This window comes from Oncorhynchus gorbuscha, linkage group LG21, assembly GCF_021184085.1.
Source record: "Oncorhynchus gorbuscha isolate QuinsamMale2020 ecotype Even-year linkage group LG21, OgorEven_v1.0, whole genome shotgun sequence".
NCBI classification, from domain to species: Eukaryota; Metazoa; Chordata; class Actinopteri; order Salmoniformes; family Salmonidae; genus Oncorhynchus; species Oncorhynchus gorbuscha.
Window position 1 is genome coordinate 6725376 of NC_060193.1, and position 22500 is coordinate 6747875.

Below are 22500 nucleotides of genomic sequence, written 5' to 3' on the forward strand. Positions count from 1 at the left end.
GGACTGTTACTGTATTTAACATCAGTACTGTTACTGTATTTAACATCAGTACTGTTACTGTATTTAACATCAGTATTTAACATCAGTACTGTTACTGTATTTAACATCAGTATCAGTTAACATCAGTACTGTTACTGTATTTAACATCAGTATTTAACATCAGTACTGTTACTGTATTTAACATCAGTACTGTTACTGTATTTAACATCAGTTACTGTATTTAACATCAGTACTGTTACTGTATTTAACATCAGTATTTAACATCAGTTGTTACTGTATTTAACATCAGTACTGTTAACATTTAACATCAGTACTGTTACTGTATTTAACATCAGTATTTAACATCAGTACTGTTACTGTATTTAACATCAGTATTTAACATCAGTTACTGTATTTAACATCAGTCTGTTACTGTATTTAACATCAGTATTTAATTTAACATCAGTACTGTAACATCAGTACTGTTACTGTATTTAACATCAGTACTGTTACTGTATTTAACATCAGTACTGTTACTGTATTTAACATCAGTATTTAACATCAGTACTGTTACTGTATTTAACATCAGTACTGTTACTGTATTTAACATCAGTACTGTTACTTAACATGTATTTAACATCAGTACTGTTACTGTATTTAACATCAGTATTTAACATCAGTTACTGTATTTAACATCAGTACTGTTAATTTAACATCAGTACTGTTTTAACATCAGTATTTAACATCAGTACTGTTACTGTATTTAACATCAGGACTGTTACTGTATTTAACATCAGTACTGTTACTGTATTTAACATCAGTATTTAACATCAGTACTGTTACTGTATTTAACATCAGTACTGTTAACTGTATTTACTCAGTATTTAACATCAGTACTGTTACTGTATTTAACATCAGTACTGTTACTGTATTTAACATCAGTATTTAACATCAGGACTGTTACTGTATTTAACATCAGGACTGTTACTGTATTTAACATCAGGACTGTTACTGTATTTAACATCAGTATTTAACATCAGTACTGTTACTGTATTTAACATCAGTACTGTTACTGTATTTAACATCAGGACTGTTACTGTATTTAACATCAGGACTGTTACTGTATTTAACATCAGTACTGTTACTGTATTTAACATCAGTACTGTTACTGTATTTAACATCAGTACTTTTACTGTATTTAACATCAGTACTGTTACTGTATTTAACATCAGTACTGTTACTGTATTTAACATCAGTACTGTTACTGTATTTAACATCAGTACTGTTACTGTATTTAACATCAGGACTGTTACTGTATTTAACATCAGGACTGTTACTGTATTTAACATCAGTATTTAACATCAGGACTGTTACTGTATTTAACATCAGTACTTTTACTGTATTTAACATCAGTACTGTTACTGTATTTAACATCAGTACTGTTACTGTATTTAACATCAGGACTGTTACTGTATTTAACATCAGTATTTAACATCAGGACTGTTACTGTATTTAACATCAGGACTGTTACTGTATTTAACATCAGTATTTAACATCAGGACTGTTACTGTATTTAACATCAGGACTGTTACTGTATTTAACATCAGGACTGTTACTGTATTTAACATCAGTATTTAACATCAGAACTGTTACTGTATTTAACATCAGGACTGTTACTGTATTAAACATCAGTACTGTTACTGTATTAAACATCAGTACTGTTACTGTATTTAACATCAGTACTGTTACTGTATTTAACATCAGGACTGTTACTGTATTTAACATCAGGACTGTTACTGTATTTAACATCAGTATTTAACATCAGGACTGTTACTGTATTTAACATCAGTACTGTTACTGTATTTAACATCAGGACTGTTACTGTATTTAACATCAGTATTTAACATCAGGACTGTTACTGTATTTAACATCAGTACTGTTACTGTATTTAACATCAGGACTGTTACTGTATTTAACATCAGTATTTAACATCAGGACTGTTACTGTATTTAACATCAGTATTTAACATCAGGACTGTTACTGTATTTAACATCAGTACTGTTACTGTATTTAACATCAGTACTGTTACTGTATTTAACATCAGGACTGTTACTGTATTTAACATCAGGACTGTTACTGTATTTAACATCAGTACTGTTACTGTATTTACCATCAGTATTTAACATCAGTACTGTTACTGTATTTAACATCAGTACTGTTACTGTATTTAACATCAGTACTGTTACTGTATTTAACATCAGTATTTAACATTAGTACTGTTACAGTACCATCTGCTGGATGAGAGGGAAGTCTTTTCCATGGCTTGTCAACGCTTTACTGAACAGAGACCTCTCAGTCTGCAGCCACACATCACTACCTAGAGGAGAGTGAGAGAGAGAGAGAGAGAGAGAGAGAGAGAGAGAGAGAGAGAGAGAGAGAGAGAGAGAGAGAGAGAATGGTAGGTACAAAGGTTTCCGTTTATTGACAGTATTAATAGCACACATCACTACCTAGAGAAGACAGAGAGAGAGAGAGAGAGAGAGAGAGAGACAGAGAGAGAGAGAGAGTTAGAGAGAGAGACAGAGAGAGAGAGAGACAGACAGAGAGAGAGAGACAGACAGAGAGAGAGACAGAGAGAGAGAGACAGAGAGAGAGACAGAGAGAGAGAGACAGAGAGAGCGAGAGTTTGAGAGAGAGTTTGAGAGAGAGACAGAGAGAGAGAGACAGAGAGAGAGAGAGAGAGAGAGAGAGAGAGAGAGAGAGAGAGAGAGAGAGAGAGAGAGAGAGAGAGAGAGAGAGAGAGAGAGAGAGAGAGAGAGAGAGAGAGTTAGAGAGAGAGACAGAGAGAGAGAGACAGAGAGAGAGAGAGAGAGACAGAGAGAGAGACAGAGAGAGAGACAGAATATGTTAAGTACAAAGGTTTCCCATTTAATAACAGTACTACAGTACTAATAGCAGTGTGGTTTGTGTGGTGTGTGCTGCGGGATAGGGTTAGGTCGTGTGGTTTACCTGAAATACTGACTCTGACACACACACACACACACACACACACACACACACACACACACACACACACACACACACACACACACACACACACACACACACACACACACACACACACACACACACACACTGCACCGAGCTGTCGACTAATAGCCTAATACACCCTGCATAAAACAATACTCCTAGTCTAATGACTAATAGCCTAATACACCCTGCATAAAACAATACTCCCAGTCTAATGACTAATAGCGTCTAATAGACGAGGAACCTTTTGTTCCCTGTCCAGCTAACGATAGTTTGTTCTGGTACTGAGGCATAGGGGAACTGAACTGACAGTGGGTCTAGACTACAGTACTGGATAGTGGGTTTAGACTACAGTACTGGATAGTGGGACTAGACTACAGTACTGGATAGTGGGTCTAGACTACAGTACTGGATAGTGGGTCGAGACTACAGTACTGGATAGTGGGTCGAGACTACAGTAATGGATAGTGGGTCTAGACTACAGTACTGGATAGTGGGTCGAGACTACAGTAATGGATAGTGGGTTTAGACTACAGTACTGTATAGTGGGTCTAGACTACAGTACTGGATAGTGGGTCTAGACTACAGTCCTATAGCAGCCCCTCTAGACCAGGTGATTAATGGCACTACAGGTCCTATAGCAGCCACTCTAGACCAGGTGATTAATGGAACTACAGGGCCTATAGCAGCCCCTCTAGACCAGGTGATTAATGGAACTACAGGGCCTATAGCAGCCCCTCTAGACCAGGTGATTAATGGAACTACAGGGCCTATAGCAGCCACTCTAGACCAGGTGATTATTGGAACTACAGGGTTATAGCAGCCCCTCTAGACCAGGTGATTAATGGAACTACAGGGTCTATAGCAGCCCCTCTAGACCAGGTAATTCATGGAACTACAGGGCCTATAGCAGCCCCTCTAGACCAGGTGATTAATGGAACTACAGGGATAATAGCAGCCCCTCTAGGCCAGGTGATTAATGGAACTACAGGGATAATAGCAGCCCCTCTAGACCAGGTGATTAATGGAACTACAGGGCCTATTGCAGCCCCTCTAGACCAGGTGATTAATGGAACTACAGGGCCTATAGCAGCCCCTCTAGACCAGGTGATTAATGGAACTACAGGGCCTATTGCAGCCCCTCTAGACCAGGTGATTAATGGAACTACAGGGATAATATCAGCCCCTCTAGACCAGATGATTAATGGAACTACAGGGCCTATAGCAGCCACTCTAGACCAGGTGATTAATGGAACTACAGGGCCTATAGCAGCCCCTCTAGACCAGGTGATTAATGGAACTACAGGGCCTATAGCAGCCACTCTATACCAGGTGATTAATGGAACTACAGGGATAATAGTAGCCACTCTAGACCACGTGATTAATGGAACTACAGGGCCTATAGCAGCCACTCTAGACCAGGTGATTAATGGAACTACAGGGTTATAGCAGCCCCTCTAGACCAGGTGATTAAGGGAACTACAGGGTCTATAGCAGCCCCTCTAGACCAGGTAATTAATGGAACTACAGGGCCTATAGCAGCCCCTCTAGACCAGGTGATTAATGGAACTACAGGGATAATAGCAGCCACTCTAGACCAGGTGATTAATGGAACTACAGAGATAATAGCAGCCCCTCTAGACCAGGTGATTAATGGAACTACAGGGCCTATAGCAGCCCCTCTAGACCAGGTGATTAATGGAACTACAGGGCCTATAGCAGCCACTATAGACCAGGTGATTATTGGAACTACAGGGCCTATAGCAGCCACTCTAGACCAGGTGATTATTGGAACTACAGGGCCTATAGCAGCCACTCTACACCAGGTGATTATTGGAACTACAGGGCCTATAGCAGCCACTCTAGACCAGGTGATTAATGGAACTACAGGGTTATAGCAGCCCCTCTAGACCAGGTGATTAAGGGAACTACAGGGTCTATAGCAGCCCCTCTAGACCAGGTAATTAATGGAACTACAGGGCCTACAGCAGCCCCTCTAGACCAGGTGATTAATGGAACTACAGGGCCTATTGCAGCCACTCTAGACCAGGTGATTAATGGAACTACAGGGCCTATAGCAGCCCCTCTATACCAGGTGATTAATGGAACTACAGGGCCTATAGCAGCCACTCTATACCAGGTGATTAATGGAACTACAGGGATAATAGTAGCCACTCTAGACCAGGTGATTAATGGAACTACAGGGCCTATAGCAGCCCCTCTAGACCAGGTGATTCATGGAACTACAGGGCCTATAGCAGCCCCTCTAGACCAGGTGATTAATGGAACTACAGGGCCTATAGCAGCCACTCTAGACCAGGTGATTATTGGAACTACAGGGTTATAGCAGCCCCTCTAGACCAGGTGATTAATGGAACTACAGGGTCTATAGCAGCCCCTCTAGACCAGGTAATTCATGGAACTACAGGGCCTATAGCAGCCCCTCTAGACCAGGTGATTAATGGAACTACAGGGATAATAGCAGCCCCTCTAGGCCAGGTGATTAATGGAACTACAGGGATAATAGCAGCCCCTCTAGACCAGGTGATTAATGGAACTACAGGGCCTATTGCAGCCCCTCTAGACCAGGTGATTAATGGAACTACAGGGCCTATAGCAGCCCCTCTAGACCAGGTGATTAATGGAACTACAGGGCCTATTGCAGCCCCTCTAGACCAGGTGATTAATGGAACTACAGGGATAATATCAGCCCCTCTAGACCAGATGATTAATGGAACTACAGGGCCTATAGCAGCCACTCTAGACCAGGTGATTACTGGAACTACAGGGCCTATAGCAGCCCCTCTAGACCAGGTGATTAATGGAACTACAGGGCCTATAGCAGCCACTCTATACCAGGTGATTAATGGAACTACAGGGATAATAGTAGCCACTCTAGACCACGTGATTAATGGAACTACAGGGCCTATAGCAGCCCCTCTAGACCAGGTGATTCATGGAACTACAGGGCCTATAGCAGCCCCTCTAGACCAGGTGATTAATGGAACTACAGGGCCTATAGCAACCCCACTAGACCAGGTGATTAATGGAACTACAGGGCCTATAGCAGCCACTCTAGACCAGGTGATTAATGGAACTACAGGGATAATAGCAGCCCCTCTAGACCAGGTGATTAATGGAACTACAGGGCCTATAGCAGCCCCTCTAGACCATGTGATTAATGGAACTACAGGGCCTATAGCAGCCACTCTAGACCAGGTGATTAATGGAACTACAGGGCCTATTGCAGCCCCTCTAGACCAGGTGATTAATGGAACTACAGGGATAATAGCAGCCACTCTAGACCAGGTGATTAATGGAACTACAGGGCCTATTGCAGCCCCTCTAGACCAGGTGATTAATGGAACTACAGGGATAATATCAGCCCCTCTAGACCAGATGATTAATGGAACTACAGGGCCTATAGCAGCCACTCTAGACCAGGTGATTAATGGAACTACAGGGCCTATAGCAGCCCCTCTAGACCAGGTGATTAATGGAACTACAGGGCCTATAGCAGCCACTCTATACCAGGTGATTAATGGAACTACAGGGATAATAGTAGCCACTCTAGACCACGTGATTAATGGAACTACAGGGCCTATAGCAGCCACTCTAGACCAGGTGATTAATGGAACTACAGGGTTATAGCAGCCCCTCTAGACCAGGTGATTAAGGGAACTACAGGGTCTATAGCAGCCCCTCTAGACCAGGTAATTAATGGAACTACAGGGCCTATAGCAGCCCCTCTAGACCAGGTGATTAATGGAACTACAGGGATAATAGCAGCCACTCTAGACCAGGTGATTAATGGAACTACAGAGATAATAGCAGCCCCTCTAGACCAGGTGATTAATGGAACTACAGGGCCTATAGCAGCCCCTCTAGACCAGGTGATTAATGGAACTACAGGGCCTATAGCAGCCACTATAGACCAGGTGATTATTGGAACTACAGGGCCTATAGCAGCCACTCTAGACCAGGTGATTATTGGAACTACAGGGCCTATAGCAGCCACTCTACACCAGGTGATTATTGGAACTACAGGGCCTATAGCAGCCACTCTAGACCAGGTGATTAATGGAACTACAGGGTTATAGCAGCCCCTCTAGACCAGGTGATTAAGGGAACTACAGGGTCTATAGCAGCCCCTCTAGACCAGGTAATTAATGGAACTACAGGGCCTACAGCAGCCCCTCTAGACCAGGTGATTAATGGAACTACAGGGCCTATTGCAGCCACTCTAGACCAGGTGATTAATGGAACTACAGGGCCTATAGCAGCCCCTCTATACCAGGTGATTAATGGAACTACAGGGCCTATAGCAGCCACTCTATACCAGGTGATTAATGGAACTACAGGGATAATAGTAGCCACTCTAGACCAGGTGATTAATGGAACTACAGGGCCTATAGCAGCCCCTCTAGACCAGGTGATTCATGGAACTACAGGGCCTATAGCAGCCCCTCTAGACTAGGCGATTAATGGAACTACAGGGCCTATAGCAGCCACTCTAGACCAGGTGATTATTGGAACTACAGGGTTATAGCAGCCCCTCTAGACCAGGTGATTAATGGAACTACAGGGTCTATAGCAGCCCCTCTAGACCAGGTAATTCATGGAACTACAGGGCCTATAGCAGCCCCTCTAGACCATGTGATTAATGGAACTACAGGGCCTATAGCAGCCACTCTAGACCAGGTGATTAATGGAACTACAGGGCCTATAGCAGCCCCTCTAGACCAGGTGATTAATGGAACTACAGGGCCTATAGCAGCCACTCTAGACCAGGTGATTAATGGAACTACAGGGCCTATAGCAGCCCCTCTAGACCAGGTGATTAATGGAACTACAGGGATAATAGCAGCCACTCTAGACCAGGTGACTAATGGAACTACAGGGCCTATAGCAGCCCCTCTAGACCAGGTGATTAATGGAACTACAGGGCCTATAGCAGCCCCTCTAGACCAGGTGATTAATGGAACTACAGGGATAATAGCAGCCACGCTAGACCAGGTGATTAATGGAACTACAGGGCCTATAGCAGCCACTCTAGACCAGGTGATTAATGGAAATACAGGGTTATAGCAGCCCCTCTAGACCAGGTGATTAATGGAACTACAGGGCCTATAGTAGCCCCTCTAGACCAGGTGATTAATGGAACTACAGGGCCTATTGCAGCCCCTCTAGACCCGGTGATTAATGGAACTACAGGGATAATAGCAGCCACTCTAGACCAGGTGATTAATGGAACTACAGGGATAATAGCAGCCCCTCTAGACCAGGTGATTAATGGAACTACAGGGCCTATAGCAGCCCCTCTAGACCAGGTGATTAATGGAACTACAGGGCCTATAGCAGCCACTCTAGGCCAGGTGATCAATGGAACTACAGGGCCTATAGCAGCCCCTCTAGACCAGGTGATTAATGGAACTACAGGGCCTATAGCAGCCACTCTAGACCAGGTGATTAATGGAACTACAGGCCCTATAGCAGCCCCTCTAGACCAGGTGATTAATGGAACTACAGGCCCTATAGCAGCCCCTCTAGACCAGGTGATTAATGGAACTACAGGGTTATAGAAGCCCCTCTAGACCAGGTGATTAATGGAACTACAGGGTCTATAGCAGCCCCTCTAGACCAGGTAATTCATGGAACTACAGGGCCTATAGCAGCCCCTCTAGACCAGGTGATTAATGGAACTACAGGGATAATAGCAGCCCCTCTAGGCCAGGTGATTAATGGAACTACAGGGATAATAGCAGCCCCTCTAGACCAGGTGATTAATGGAACTACAGGGCCTATTGCAGCCCCTCTAGACCAGGTGATTAATGGAACTACAGGGCCTATAGCAGCCCCTCTAGACCAGGTGATTAATGGAACTACAGGGCCTATTGCAGCCCCTCTAGACCAGGTGATTAATGGAACTACAGGGATAATATCAGCCCCTCTAGACCAGATGATTAATGGAACTACAGGGCCTATAGCAGCCACTCTAGACCAGGTGATTAATGGAACTACAGGGCCTATAGCAGCCCCTCTAGACCAGGTGATTAATGGAACTACAGGGCCTATAGCAGCCACTCTATACCAGGTGATTAATGGAACTACAGGGATAATAGTAGCCACTCTAGACCACGTGATTAATGGAACTACAGGGCCTATAGCAGCCCCTCTAGACCAGGTGATTCATGGAACTACAGGGCCTATAGCAGCCCCTCTAGACCAGGTGATTAATGGAACTACAGGGCCTATAGCAACCCCACTAGACCAGGTGATTAATGGAACTACAGGGCCTATAGCAGCCACTCTAGACCAGGTGATTAATGGAACTACAGGGATAATAGCAACCCCTCTAGACCAGGTGATTAATGGAACTACAGGGCCTATAGCAGCCCCTCTAGACCAGGTGATTAATGGAACTACAGGGCCTATAGCAGCCACTCTAGACCAGGTGATTAATGGAACTACAGGGCCTATTGCAGCCCCTCTAGACCAGGTGATTAATGGAACTACAGGGATAATAGCAGCCCCTCTAGACCAGGTGATTAATGGAACTACAGGGCCTATAGCAGCCCCTCTAGACCAGGTGATTAATGGAACTACACGGCCTATAGCAGCCCCTCTAGACCAGGTGATTAATGGAACTACAGGGCCTATAGCAGCCCCTCTAGACCAGGTGATTAATGGAACTACAGGGATAATAGCAGCCCCTCTAGACCAGGTGATTAATGGAACTACAGAGATAATAGCAGCCCCTCTAGACCAAGTGATTAATGGAACTACAGGGCCTATAGCAGCCCCTCTAGACCAGGTGATTAATGGAACTACAGGGCCTATAGCAGCCACTATAGACCAGGTGATTATTGGAACTACAGGGCCTATAGCAGCCACTCTAGACCAGGTGATTATTGGAACTACAGGGCCTATAGCAGCCACTCTACACCAGGTGATTATTGGAACTACAGGGCCTATAGCAGCCACTCTAGACCAGGTGATTAATGGAACTACAGGGTTATAGCAGCCCCTCTAGACCAGGTGATTAAGGGAACTACAGGGTCTATAGCAGCCCCTCTAGACCAGGTAATTAATGGAACTACAGGGCCTATAGCAGCCCCTCTAGACCAGGTGATTAATGGAACTACAGGGCCTATTGCAGCCACTCTAGACCAGGTGATTAATGGAACTACAGGGCCTATAGCAGCCCCTCTATACCAGGTGATTAATGGAACTACAGGGCCTATAGCAGCCCCTCTAGACCAGGTGATTAATGGAACTACAGGGCCTATAGCAGCCACTCTAGACCAGGTGATTAATGGAACTACAGGGATAATAGCATCCCCTCTAGACCAGGTGATTCATGGAACTACAGGGCCTATAGCAGCCACTCTAGACCAGGTGATTAATGGAACTACAGGGCCTATAGCAGCCACTCTAGACCAGGTGATTAATGGAACTACAGGGCCTATAGCAGCCCCTCTAGACCAGGTGATTAATGGAACTACAGGGCCTATAGCAGCCACTATAGACCAGGTGATTATTGGAACTACAGGGCCTATAGCAGCCACTCTAGACCAGGTGATTATTGGAACTACAGGGCCTATAGCAGCCACTCTACACCAGGTGATTATTGGAACTACAGGGCCTATAGCAGCCACTCTAGACCAGGTGATTAATGGAACTACAGGGTTATAGCAGCCCCTCTAGACCAGGTGATTAAGGGAACTACAGGGTCTATAGCAGCCCCTCTAGACCAGGTAATTAATGGAACTACAGGGCCTATAGCAGCCCCTCTAGACCAGGTGATTAATGGAACTACAGGGCCTATTGCAGCCACTCTAGACCAGGTGATTAATGGAACTACAGGGCCTATAGCAGCCCCTCTATACCAGGTGATTAATGGAACTACAGGGCCTATAGCAGCCCCTCTAGACCAGGTGATTAATGGAACTACAGGGCCTATAGCAGCCACTCTAGACCAGGTGATTAATGGAACTACAGGGATAATAGCATCCCCTCTAGACCAGGTGATTCATGGAACTACAGGGCCTATAGCAGCCACTCTAGACCAGGTGATTAATGGAACTACAGGGCCTATAGCAGCCACTCTAGACCAGGTGATTAATGGAACTACAGGGATAATAGCAGCCCCTCTAGACCAGGTGATTAATGGAACTACAGGGCCTATAGCAGCCCCTCTAGACCATGTGATTAATGGAACTACAGGGCCTATAGCAGCCACTCTAGACCAGGTGATTAATGGAACTACAGGGCCTATTGCAGCCCCTCTAGACCAGGTGATTAATGGAACTACAGGGATAATAGCAGCCACTCTAGACCAGGTGATTAATGGAACTACAGGGCCTATAGCAGCCCCTCTAGACCAGGTGATTAATGGAACTACAGGGCCTATAGCAGCCCCTCTAGACCAGGTGATTAATGGAACTACAGGGCCTATAGCAGCCCCTCTAGACCAGGTGATTAATGGAACTACAGGGATAATAGCAGCCACTCTAGACCAGGTGATTAATGGAACTACAGAGATAATAGCAGCCCCTCTAGACCAGGTGATTAATGGAACTACAGGGCCTATAGCAGCCCCTCTAGACCAGGTGATTAATGGAACTACAGGGCCTATAGCAGCCACTATAGACCAGGTGATTATTGGAACTACAGGGCCTATAGCAGCCACTCTAGACCAGGTGATTATTGGAACTACAGGGCCTATAGCAGCCACTCTACACCAGGTGATTATTGGAACTACAGGGCCTATAGCAGCCACTCTAGACCAGGTGATTAATGGAACTACAGGGTTATAGCAGCCCCTCTAGACCAGGTGATTAAGGGAACTACAGGGTCTATAGCAGCCCCTCTAGACCAGGTAATTAATGGAACTACAGGGCCTATAGCAGCCCCTCTAGACCAGGTGATTAATGGAACTACAGGGATAATAGCAGCCCCTCTAGGCCAGGTGATTAATGGAACTACAGGGATAATAGCAGCCCCTCTAGACCAGGTGATTAATGGAACTACAGGGCCTATTGCAGCCACTCTAGACCAGGTGATTAATGGAACTACAGGGCCTATAGCAGCCCCTCTATACCAGGTGATTAATGGAACTACAGGGCCTATAGCAGCCACTCTATACCAGGTGATTAATGGAACTACAGGGATAATAGTAGCCACTCTAGACCAGGTGATTAATGGAACTACAGGGCCTATAGCAGCCCCTCTAGACCAGGTGATTCATGGAACTACAGGGCCTATAGCAGCCACTCTAGACCAGGTGATTAATGGAATTACAGGGCCTATAGGAGCCACTCTAGACCAGGTGATTAATGGAACTACAGGGCCTATAGCAGCCCCTCTAGACCAGGTGATTAATGGAACTACAGGGCCTATAGCAGCCACTCTAGACCAGGTGATTAATGGAACTACAGGGCCTATAGCAGCCCCTCTAGACCAGGTGATTAATGGAACTACAGGGCCTATAGCAGCCACTCTAGACCAGGTGATTAATGGAACTACAGGGCCTATAGCAGCCCCTCTAGACCAGGTGATTAATGGAACTACAGGGATAATAGCAGCCACTCTAGACCAGGTGACTAATGGAACTACAGGGCCTATTGCAGCCCCTCTAGACCCGGTGATTAATGGAACTACAGGGATAATAGCAGCCACTCTAGACCAGGTGATTAATGGAACTACAGGGCCTATAGGAGCCACTCTAGACCAGGTGATTAATGGAACTACAGGGCCTATAGCAGCCCCTCTAGACCAGGTGATTAATGGAACTACAGGGCCTATAGCAGCCACTCTAGACCAGGTGATTAATGGAACTACAGGGCCTATAGCAGCCCCTCTAGACCAGGTGATTAATGGAACTACAGGGCCTATAGCAGCCACTCTAGACCAGGTGATTAATGGAACTACAGGGCCTATAGCAGCCCCTCTAGACCAGGTGATTAATGGAACTACAGGGCCTATAGCAGCCACTCTATACCAGGTGATTAATGGAACTACAGGGATAATAGTAGCCACTCTAGACCAGGTGATTAATGGAACTACAGGGCCTATAGCAGCCCCTCTAGACCAGGTGATTCATGGAACTACAGGGCCTATAGCAGCCACTCTAGACCAGGTGATTAATGGAACTACAGGGCCTATAGGAGCCACTCTAGACCAGGTGATTAATTGAACTACAGGGCCTATAGCAGCCCCTCTAGACCAGGTGATTAATGGAACTACAGGGCCTATAGCAGCCACTCTAGACCAGGTGATTAATGGAACTACAGGGCCTATAGCAGCCCCTCTAGACCAGGTGATTAATGGAACTACAGGGCCTATAGCAGCCCCTCTAGACCAGGTGATTAATGGAACTACAGGGATAATAGCAGCCACGCTAGACCAGGTGATTAATGGAACTACAGGGCCTATAGCAGCCACTCTAGACCAGGTGATTAATGGAAATACAGGGTTATAGCAGCCCCTCTAGACCAGGTGATTAATGGAACTACAGGGCCTATAGTAGCCCCTCTAGACCAGGTGATTAATGGAACTACAGGGCCTATTGCAGCCCCTCTAGACCCGGTGATTAATGGAACTACAGGGATAATAGCAGCCACTCTAGACCAGGTGATTAATGGAACTACAGGGATAATAGCAGCCCCTCTAGACCAGGTGATAAATGGAACTACAGGGCCTATAGCAGCCCCTCTAGACCAGGTGATTAATGGAACTACAGGGCCTATAGCAGCCCCTCTAGACCAGGTGATTAATGGAACTACAGGGCCTATAGCAGCCACTCTAGGCCAGGTGATTAATGGAACTACAGGGCCCATAGCAGCCCCTCTAGACCAGGTGATTAATGGAACTACAGGGCCTATAGCAGCCCCTCTAGACCAGGTGATTAATTGAACTACAGGGCCTATAGCAGCCCCTCTAGACCAGGTGATTAATGGAACTACAGGGCCTATAGCAGCCACTCTAGACCAGGTGATTAATGGAACTACAGGGCCTATAGCAGCCCCTCTAGACCAGGTGATTAATGGAACTACAGGGCCTATAGGAGCCACTCTAGACCAGGTGATTAATTGAACTACAGGGCCTATAGCAGCCCCTCTAGACCAGGTGATTAATGGAACTACAGGGCCTATAGCAGCCACTCTAGACCAGGTGATTAATGGAACTACAGGGCCTATAGCAGCCCCTCTAGACCAGGTGATTAATGGAACTACAGGGCCTATAGCAGCCCCTCTAGACCAGGTGATTAATGGAACTACAGGGATAATAGCAGCCACGCTAGACCAGGTGATTAATGGAACTACAGGGCCTATAGCAGCCACTCTAGACCAGGTGATTAATGGAAATACAGGGTTATAGCAGCCACTCTAGACCAGGTGATTAATGGAACTACAGGGCCTATAGCAGCCCCTCTATACCAGGTGATTAATGGAACTACAGGGCCTATAGCAGCCACTCTATACCAGGTGATTAATGGAACTACAGGGATAATAGTAGCCACTCTAGACCAGGTGATTAATGGAACTACAGGGCCTATAGCAGCCCCTCTAGACCAGGTGATTCATGGAACTACAGGGCCTATAGCAGCCACTCTAGACCAGGTGATTAATGGAACTACAGGGCCTATAGGAGCCACTCTAGACCAGGTGATTAATGGAACTACAGGGCCTATAGCAGCCCCTCTAGACCAGGTGATTAATGGAACTACAGGGCCTATAGCAGCCACTCTAGACCAGGTGATTAATGGAACTACAGGGCCTATAGCAGCCCCTCTAGACCAGGTGATTAATGGAACTACAGGGCCTATAGCAGCCACTCTAGACCAGGTGATTAATGGAACTACAGGGCCTATAGCAGCCCCTCTAGACCAGGTGATTAATGGAACTACAGGGATAATAGCAGCCACTCTAGACCAGGTGACTAATGGAACTACAGGGCCTATAGCAGCCCCTCTAGACCCGGTGATTAATGGAACTACAGGGATAATAGCAGCCACTCTAGACCAGGTGATTAATGGAACTACAGGGCCTATAGGAGCCACTCTAGACCAGGTGATTAATGGAACTACAGGGCCTATAGCAGCCCCTCTAGACCAGGTGATTAATGGAACTACAGGGCCTATAGCAGCCACTCTAGACCAGGTGATTAATGGAACTACAGGGCCTATAGCAGCCCCTCTAGACCAGGTGATTAATGGAACTACAGGGCCTATAGCAGCCACTCTAGACCAGGTGATTAATGGAACTACAGGGCCTATAGCAGCCCCTCTAGACCAGGTGATTAATGGAACTACAGGGCCTATAGCAGCCACTCTATACCAGGTGATTAATGGAACTACAGGGATAATAGTAGCCACTCTAGACCAGGTGATTAATGGAACTACAGGGCCTATAGCAGCCCCTCTAGACCAGGTGATTCATGGAACTACAGGGCCTATAGCAGCCACTCTAGACCAGGTGATTAATGGAACTACAGGGCCTATAGGAGCCACTCTAGACCAGGTGATTAATTGAACTACAGGGCCTATAGCAGCCCCTCTAGACCAGGTGATTAATGGAACTACAGGGCCTATAGCAGCCACTCTAGACCAGGTGATTAATGGAACTACAGGGCCTATAGCAGCCCCTCTAGACCAGGTGATTAATGGAACTACAGGGCCTATAGCAGCCCCTCTAGACCAGGTGATTAATGGAACTACAGGGATAATAGCAGCCACGCTAGACCAGGTGATTAATGGAACTACAGGGCCTATAGCAGCCACTCTAGACCAGGTGATTAATGGAAATACAGGGTTATAGCAGCCCCTCTAGACCAGGTGATTAATGGAACTACAGGGCCTATAGTAGCCCCTCTAGACCAGGTGATTAATGGAACTACAGGGCCTATTGCAGCCCCTCTAGACCCGGTGATTAATGGAACTACAGGGATAATAGCAGCCACTCTAGACCAGGTGATTAATGGAACTACAGGGATAATAGCAGCCCCTCTAGACCAGGTGATAAATGGAACTACAGGGCCTATAGCAGCCCCTCTAGACCAGGTGATTAATGGAACTACAGGGCCTATAGCAGCCCCTCTAGACCAGGTGATTAATGGAACTACAGGGCCTATAGCAGCCACTCTAGGCCAGGTGATTAATGGAACTACAGGGCCCATAGCAGCCCCTCTAGACCAGGTGATTAATGGAACTACAGGGCCTATAGCAGCCCCTCTAGACCAGGTGATTAATGGAACTACAGGGCCTATAGCAGCCACTCTAGACCAAGTGATTAATGGAACTACAGGCCCTATAGCAGCCCCTCTAGACCAGGTGATTAATGGAACTACAGGCCCTATAGCAGCCCCTCTAGACCAGGTGATTAATGGAACTACAGGGCCTATAGCAGCCACTCTAGACCAGGTGATTCTTGGAACTACAGGGCCTATAGCAGCCCCTCTAGACCAGGTGATTAATGGAACTACAGACCCTATAGCAGCCCCTCTAGACCAGGTGATTAATGGAACTACAGGGCCTATAGCAGCCCCTCTAGACCAGGTGATGACATCGCACAGACACATTGTGCTGGGAGATAAGTCTGTGTCAAAGAAAATGCCACAAAAAAAATACTTTTGTGTAAATGGTACAAGTCAATTCAACAATCTCTAGAATAATCTACTAGGTAATTGCCTTTGCAAAAACATATATGTCTTACTAGGTGTGTATGTATAGCATATTTATTTATTTTATTTAACCTTTTTATTTAACTAGGCAAGTCAGTTAAGAACAATTTCTTATTTACAATAACCCGGACAACGATGGGCCAATTGTGCGCCGCCTTATGGGACTCCCAATCACGGCCGGTTGTGAAACTGCCTGGAATCGAACCAGGGTCTGTAATGACACCTCTAGCACTGTGATGCAGTGCCTTAGACCACTGGGCCACTCAGGAGACCAAGTATGACGCATCAGGGTTTGAACTGGGTTAGTTAGCTGTTAGCTAGTTTATCACTAAAGATGATGGTGTGCAAAATAACCACTCAATATAACGTAACCTCACCCCAATCCGTACAAATGTGCGCAATTGCAACGTTCAAACGAGGCTACAAAGAAAACTAATGGGACTGTAGCGACTGTGTTGACTACAAAATCTGGGGTGTGAACTCGGTTTCTATTTAAGCATTGATCGACATGGTAATGGCTCTATAGTATTGGAGAAAAGTTGAAAAAACTGACCCTCCGTTACATCTTGATGTGTCATGCCGTAACGTACAGCGCGCATAAAGCAACTATTTATGTCTTACAATCTCTCTCCACCAGGTGTAGCACTTCTATCATCCTTTAAAAACAAGAAATGGACAGTAAGGGGGGATACCTAGTAATTGTTTTGCGTCATCATTGCATGCGATCATCATTCTCACAGCTGCTGTTTACTTCTAAGATCACTTTAGCACCGCCCTAAAACCCCAATTCAAATTCGACACAAAGCTTCAAAGAGGTACGGGGAGAACAAGTATTAGATACACTGCCGATTTTGCAGGTTTTCCTACTTACAAAGCATGTAGAGGTCTGTAATTTTTATCATTGGTACACTTCAACTGTGAGAGACGGAATCTAAAACAAAAATCCAGAAAATCACATTGTATGATTTTTAAGTAATTAATTTGCATTTTATTGCATGACATAAGTATTTGATACATCAGAAAAGGAGAACTTTATATTTGGTACAGAAACCTTTGTTTGCAAATATAGAGATCATACGTTTCCTGTAGTTCTTGACCAGGTTTGCACACACTGCAGCAGGGATTTTGGCCCACTCCTCCATACAGACCTTCTCCAGATCCTTCAGGTTTCGGGGCTGTCGCTGGGCAATACCGACTTTCAGCTCCCTCCAAAGATGTTCTATTGGGTTCAGGTCTGGAGACTGGCTAGGCCACTCCAGGACCTTGAGATGCTTCTTACGGAGCCACTCCTTAGTTGCCCTGGCTGTGTGTTTCGGGTCGTTGTCATGCTGAAAGACCCAGCCACGACCCATCTTCAATGCTCTTACTGAGGGAAGGAGGTTGTTGGCCAAGATCTCGCGATACATGGCCCCATCCATCCTCCCCTCAATACGGTGCAGTCGTCCTTTACCCTTTGCAGAAAAGCATCCCCAAAGAATTATGTTTCCATCTCCATGCTTCACGGTTGGGATGGTGTCCTTGGATTTGTACTCATCCTTCTTCGTCCTCCAAATACGACAAGTGGAGTTTAGACCAAAAAGCTCTGTTTTTGTCTCATCAGACCACATGACCTTCTCCCATTCCTCCTCTGGATCATCCAGATGGTCATTGGCAAACTTCAGACGGGCCTGGACATGCGCTGGCTTGAGCAGGGGGACCTTGCGTGCGCTGCAGGATTTTAATCCATGGCAGCGTAGTGTGTTACTAATGGTTTTCTTTGAGACTGTGGTCCCAGCTCTCTTCAGGTCATTGACCAGGTCCTGCCTTGTAGTTCTGATTCATGATCATTGATGCCCCACAAGGTGAGATCTTGCATGGGGCCCCAGAGCAAGGGTGGTTGACCGTCATCTTGAACATCTTCCATTTTCTAATAATTGCGCCAAAAGTTGTTGCCTTCTGACCAAGCTGCTTGCCTATTGTCCTGTAGCCCATCCCAGCCTTGTGCAGGTCTACAATTTTAACCCTGATGTCCTTACACAGCTTTCTGGTCTTGGCCATTGTGGAGAGGTTGGAGTCTGTTTGATTGAGTGTGTGGACAGGTGTATTTTATACAGGTAACGAGTTCAAACCGGTTCAGTTAATACAGGTAATGAGTGCAGAACAGGAGGGATTCTTAAAGAAAAACGAACAGGTCTGTGAGAGCCGGTATTCTTACTGGTTGGTAGGTGATCAAATACATTTATCATGCAATAAAATGCAAATTAATTACTTAAAAATCCTACAATGTGATTTTCTGGATTTTTGTTTTAGATTCTGTCTCTCACAGTTGAAGTACCTATGACAAAAATTACAGACCTCTACATGCTTTGTAAGTTGGAAAACCTGCAAAATCGGCAGTGTATCAAATACTTGTTCTCCCCACTGTATGTAATGACACATTATATAAACTCTTTATAGTGTTTTATTTACATTTTAGAGGCAATAAGGTGATAAGTTGGACAGATCGAGTGACAAAAAGCTATTTTCCCTCACAACATCTCTCCTTCTCACTATCACGCATTAGGTTTCGCTTCCCCACCCGCCATTTTTAAAAAGACCCGACGGGGCTCATTGTCTCCTTGAATTATGCAGAACCGGGCAGCGTTTAGGTCATGTAATTGATTCTGTTGGAAAGGGGATAAATTGTGCTATACAATGGTATTGACATTACAGTTGATCTGGAAGTATTACGTTTTTGGGGCGTTAAAATAAGGTCAATTGTACGGACCAAGGCGATGCACAAAAGTGAGTGAGTTTACATTACACCCATGCATTATATGAACAAAAGCTTGTACAGCAGTACAAACAAATGACAGTAGCGTCCTGTGTATTAAATGTAACAAAAACCCATGAACAGCTAGCCAACAACAACATAAGCTAAGGGCAGCTAACTAGCAGGGAGAAATGGTAGGCTACCTAGCGCTGAGCTAGATAATGTTAGTGGATAGCAATTAGCATGCAACTGTAAGATACAAATTAAATATCATTAGTGTTGGTCATATAGTGTTGTTCATATGTACAAACATTTATAACAGAAAAAAATAGTAATCTGAGATGCCATCTTGTGCTCATTAATTTACATACAAAGTTAGTTAGCTTAGCTTAGCTACACTCATACTCGGGCAAAACACTTAAATTATACATCAAAATTACCAGCAAAATGACCCCAGGGCAAGGAAACGTGCAGGAAGGACGATAAACATGAACAGCTTCTTCCCCTGTACCGTCGCCCTCAACAACCAGCCACCTGAACGGCTTCTTCCCCTGTACCGTCGCCCTCAACAACCGGCCACCTGAACAGCTTCTTCCCCTGTACCGTCGACCTCAACAACCGGCCACCTGAACAGCTTCTTCCCCTGTACCGTCGACCTCAACAACCGGCCACCTGAACAGCTTCTTCCCCTGTACCGTCGCCCTCAACAACCGGCCACCTGAACGGCTTCTTCCCCTGTACCGTCGCCCTCAACAACCGGCCACCTGAACAGCTTCTTCCCCTGTACCGTCGCCCTCAACAACCGGCCACCTGGACAGCTTCTTCCCCTGTACCGTCGCCCTCAAGAACCGGCCACCTGAACAGCTTCTTCCCCTGTACCGTCGCCCTCAACAACCGGCCACCTGAACAGCTTCTTCCCCTGTACCGTCACATTCAACAACCAGCCACCTGAACAGCTTCTTCCCCTGTACCATCACCCTCAACAACCGGCCACCTGGTCCACGATGATCTTCTCATTCTTAGACTAGGCACCCTGCACTAGAAACGTCACATTGCTCTTTGCACTCTCTGCAAATCCTCATATTAATTTACACATTTTCCCCAACGCACATCATCCTGTTATTTACATACATCAATTATAATGTTACTTAGTGTTTATAGTGTAGCCTGTAGTTCTTAGCTTACAGTGTACATGGTGTGCATAACCGCACACGGATCTGTGTAAACTCTGCTTGAACATATGTTGTCTGTATATCCTGTTTATCGTCTGTCTGTTTATCGTCTGTCTGTATATCCTGTTTATCGTCTGTCTGTATATCCTGTTTATCGTCTGTCTGTATATCCTGTTTATCGTCTGTCTGTATATCCTGTTTATCGTCTGTCTGTATATCCTGTTTATCGTCTGTCTGTATATCCTGTTTATTGTCTGGCTGTATATCCTGTTTATCCTCTGTCCGTATATCCTGTTTATCGTCTGTCTGTATATCCTGTTTATCGTCTGTCTGTATATCCTGTTTATCGTCTGTCTGTTTATCGTCTGTCTGTATATCCTGTTTATCGTCTGGCTGTTTATCCTGTTTATTGTCTGGCTGTATATCCTGTTTATCGTCTGTCTGTATATCCTGTTTATTGTCTGGCTGTATATCCTGTTTATCGTCTGTCTGTATATCCTGTTTATCGTCTGTCTGTATATCCTGTTTATCGTCTGTCTGTATATCCTGTTTATTGTCTGGCTGTATATCCTGTTTATCGTCTGTCTGTATATCCTGTTTATCGTCTGTCTGTATATCCTGTTTATCGTCTGTCTGTTTATCGTCTGTCTGTATATCCTGTTTATCGTCTGTCTGTATATCCTGTTCATTGTCTGGCTGTATATCCTGTTTATCCTCTGTCTGTATATCCTGTTTATCGTCTGTCTGTTTATCGTCTGTCTGTATATCCTGTTTATCGTCTGTCTGTATATCCTGTTCATTGTCTGGCTGTATATCCTGTTTATCCTCTGTCTGTATATCCTGTTTATCATCTGTCTGTTTATCGTCTGTCTGTATATCCTGTTTATCGTCTGGCTGTTTATTGTCTGTCTGTATATCCTGTTTATTGTCTGGCTGTATATCCTGTTTATCGTCTGTCTGTTTATCCTGTTTATCGTCTGTCTGTTTATCGTCTGTCTGTTTATCCTGTTTATAGTCTGGCTGTTTATCGTCTGGCTGTATATCCTGTTTATCGTCTGGCTGTTTATCGTCTGTCTGTTTATCGTCTGTCTGTTTATCGTCTGGCTGTATATCCTGTTTATCGTCTGTCTGTATATCCTGTTTATCGTCTGGCTGTTTATCGTCTGTCTGTATATCGTCTGGCTGTTTATCGTCTGGCTGTATATCCTGTTTATTGTCTGGCTGTTTATTGTCTGGCTGTATATCCTGTTTATCGTCTGTCTGTTTATTGTCTGTCTGTATATCCTGTTTATCGTCTGTCTGTTTATTGTCTGTCTGTATATCCTGTTTATTGTCTGGCTGTATATCCTGTTTATCGTCTGTCTGTTTATTGTCTGTCTGTATATCCTGTTTATCGTCTGTCTGTTTATTGTCTGTCTGTATATCCTGTTTATCGTCTGTCTGTTTATTGTCTGTCTGTATATCCTGTTTATTGTCTGGCTGTTTATTGTCTGTCTGTATATCCTGTTTATTGTCTGGCTGTATATCCTGTTTATCGTCTGTCTGTTTATTGTCGGTCTGTATATCCTGTTTATCGTCTGTCTGTTTATTGTCTGTCTGTATATCCTGTTTATTGTCTGGCTGTTTATTGTCTGTCTGTATATCCTGTTTATTGTCTGTCTGTATATCCTGTTTATTGTCTGGCTGTATATCCTGTTTATTGTCTGGCTGTATATCCTGTTTATTGTCTGGCTGTATATCCTGTTTATCGTCTGGCTGTTTATCCTGTTTATTGTGGCACCACCTTTTCTTTGAGTCAAATTCCTGAACAGGCAAATGTGTTTGGCGAATAAAGGTGATTCTGATTATGGGTGAGAGATCAGGTTAGGGGTGAGGGGTGAGGGGGTGAGAAGTCAGAGGTTATGG

General features: G+C 45.0%; 1 protein-coding gene across 1 annotated transcript in view; it reads right to left on the reverse strand.

The window, feature by feature from the left end:
• The window catches only part of LOC124008852, a 38022-nt gene that overhangs the window by 7118 nt on the left and 8404 nt on the right, over positions 1–22500 (reverse strand). Inside the window, exon 7 of the mRNA XM_046320434.1 lies at positions 2268–2356. Within this exon, the coding sequence (XP_046176390.1) occupies positions 2268–2356 (89 nt within the window). The remainder of the gene's footprint in view (positions 1–2267; positions 2357–22500) is intronic.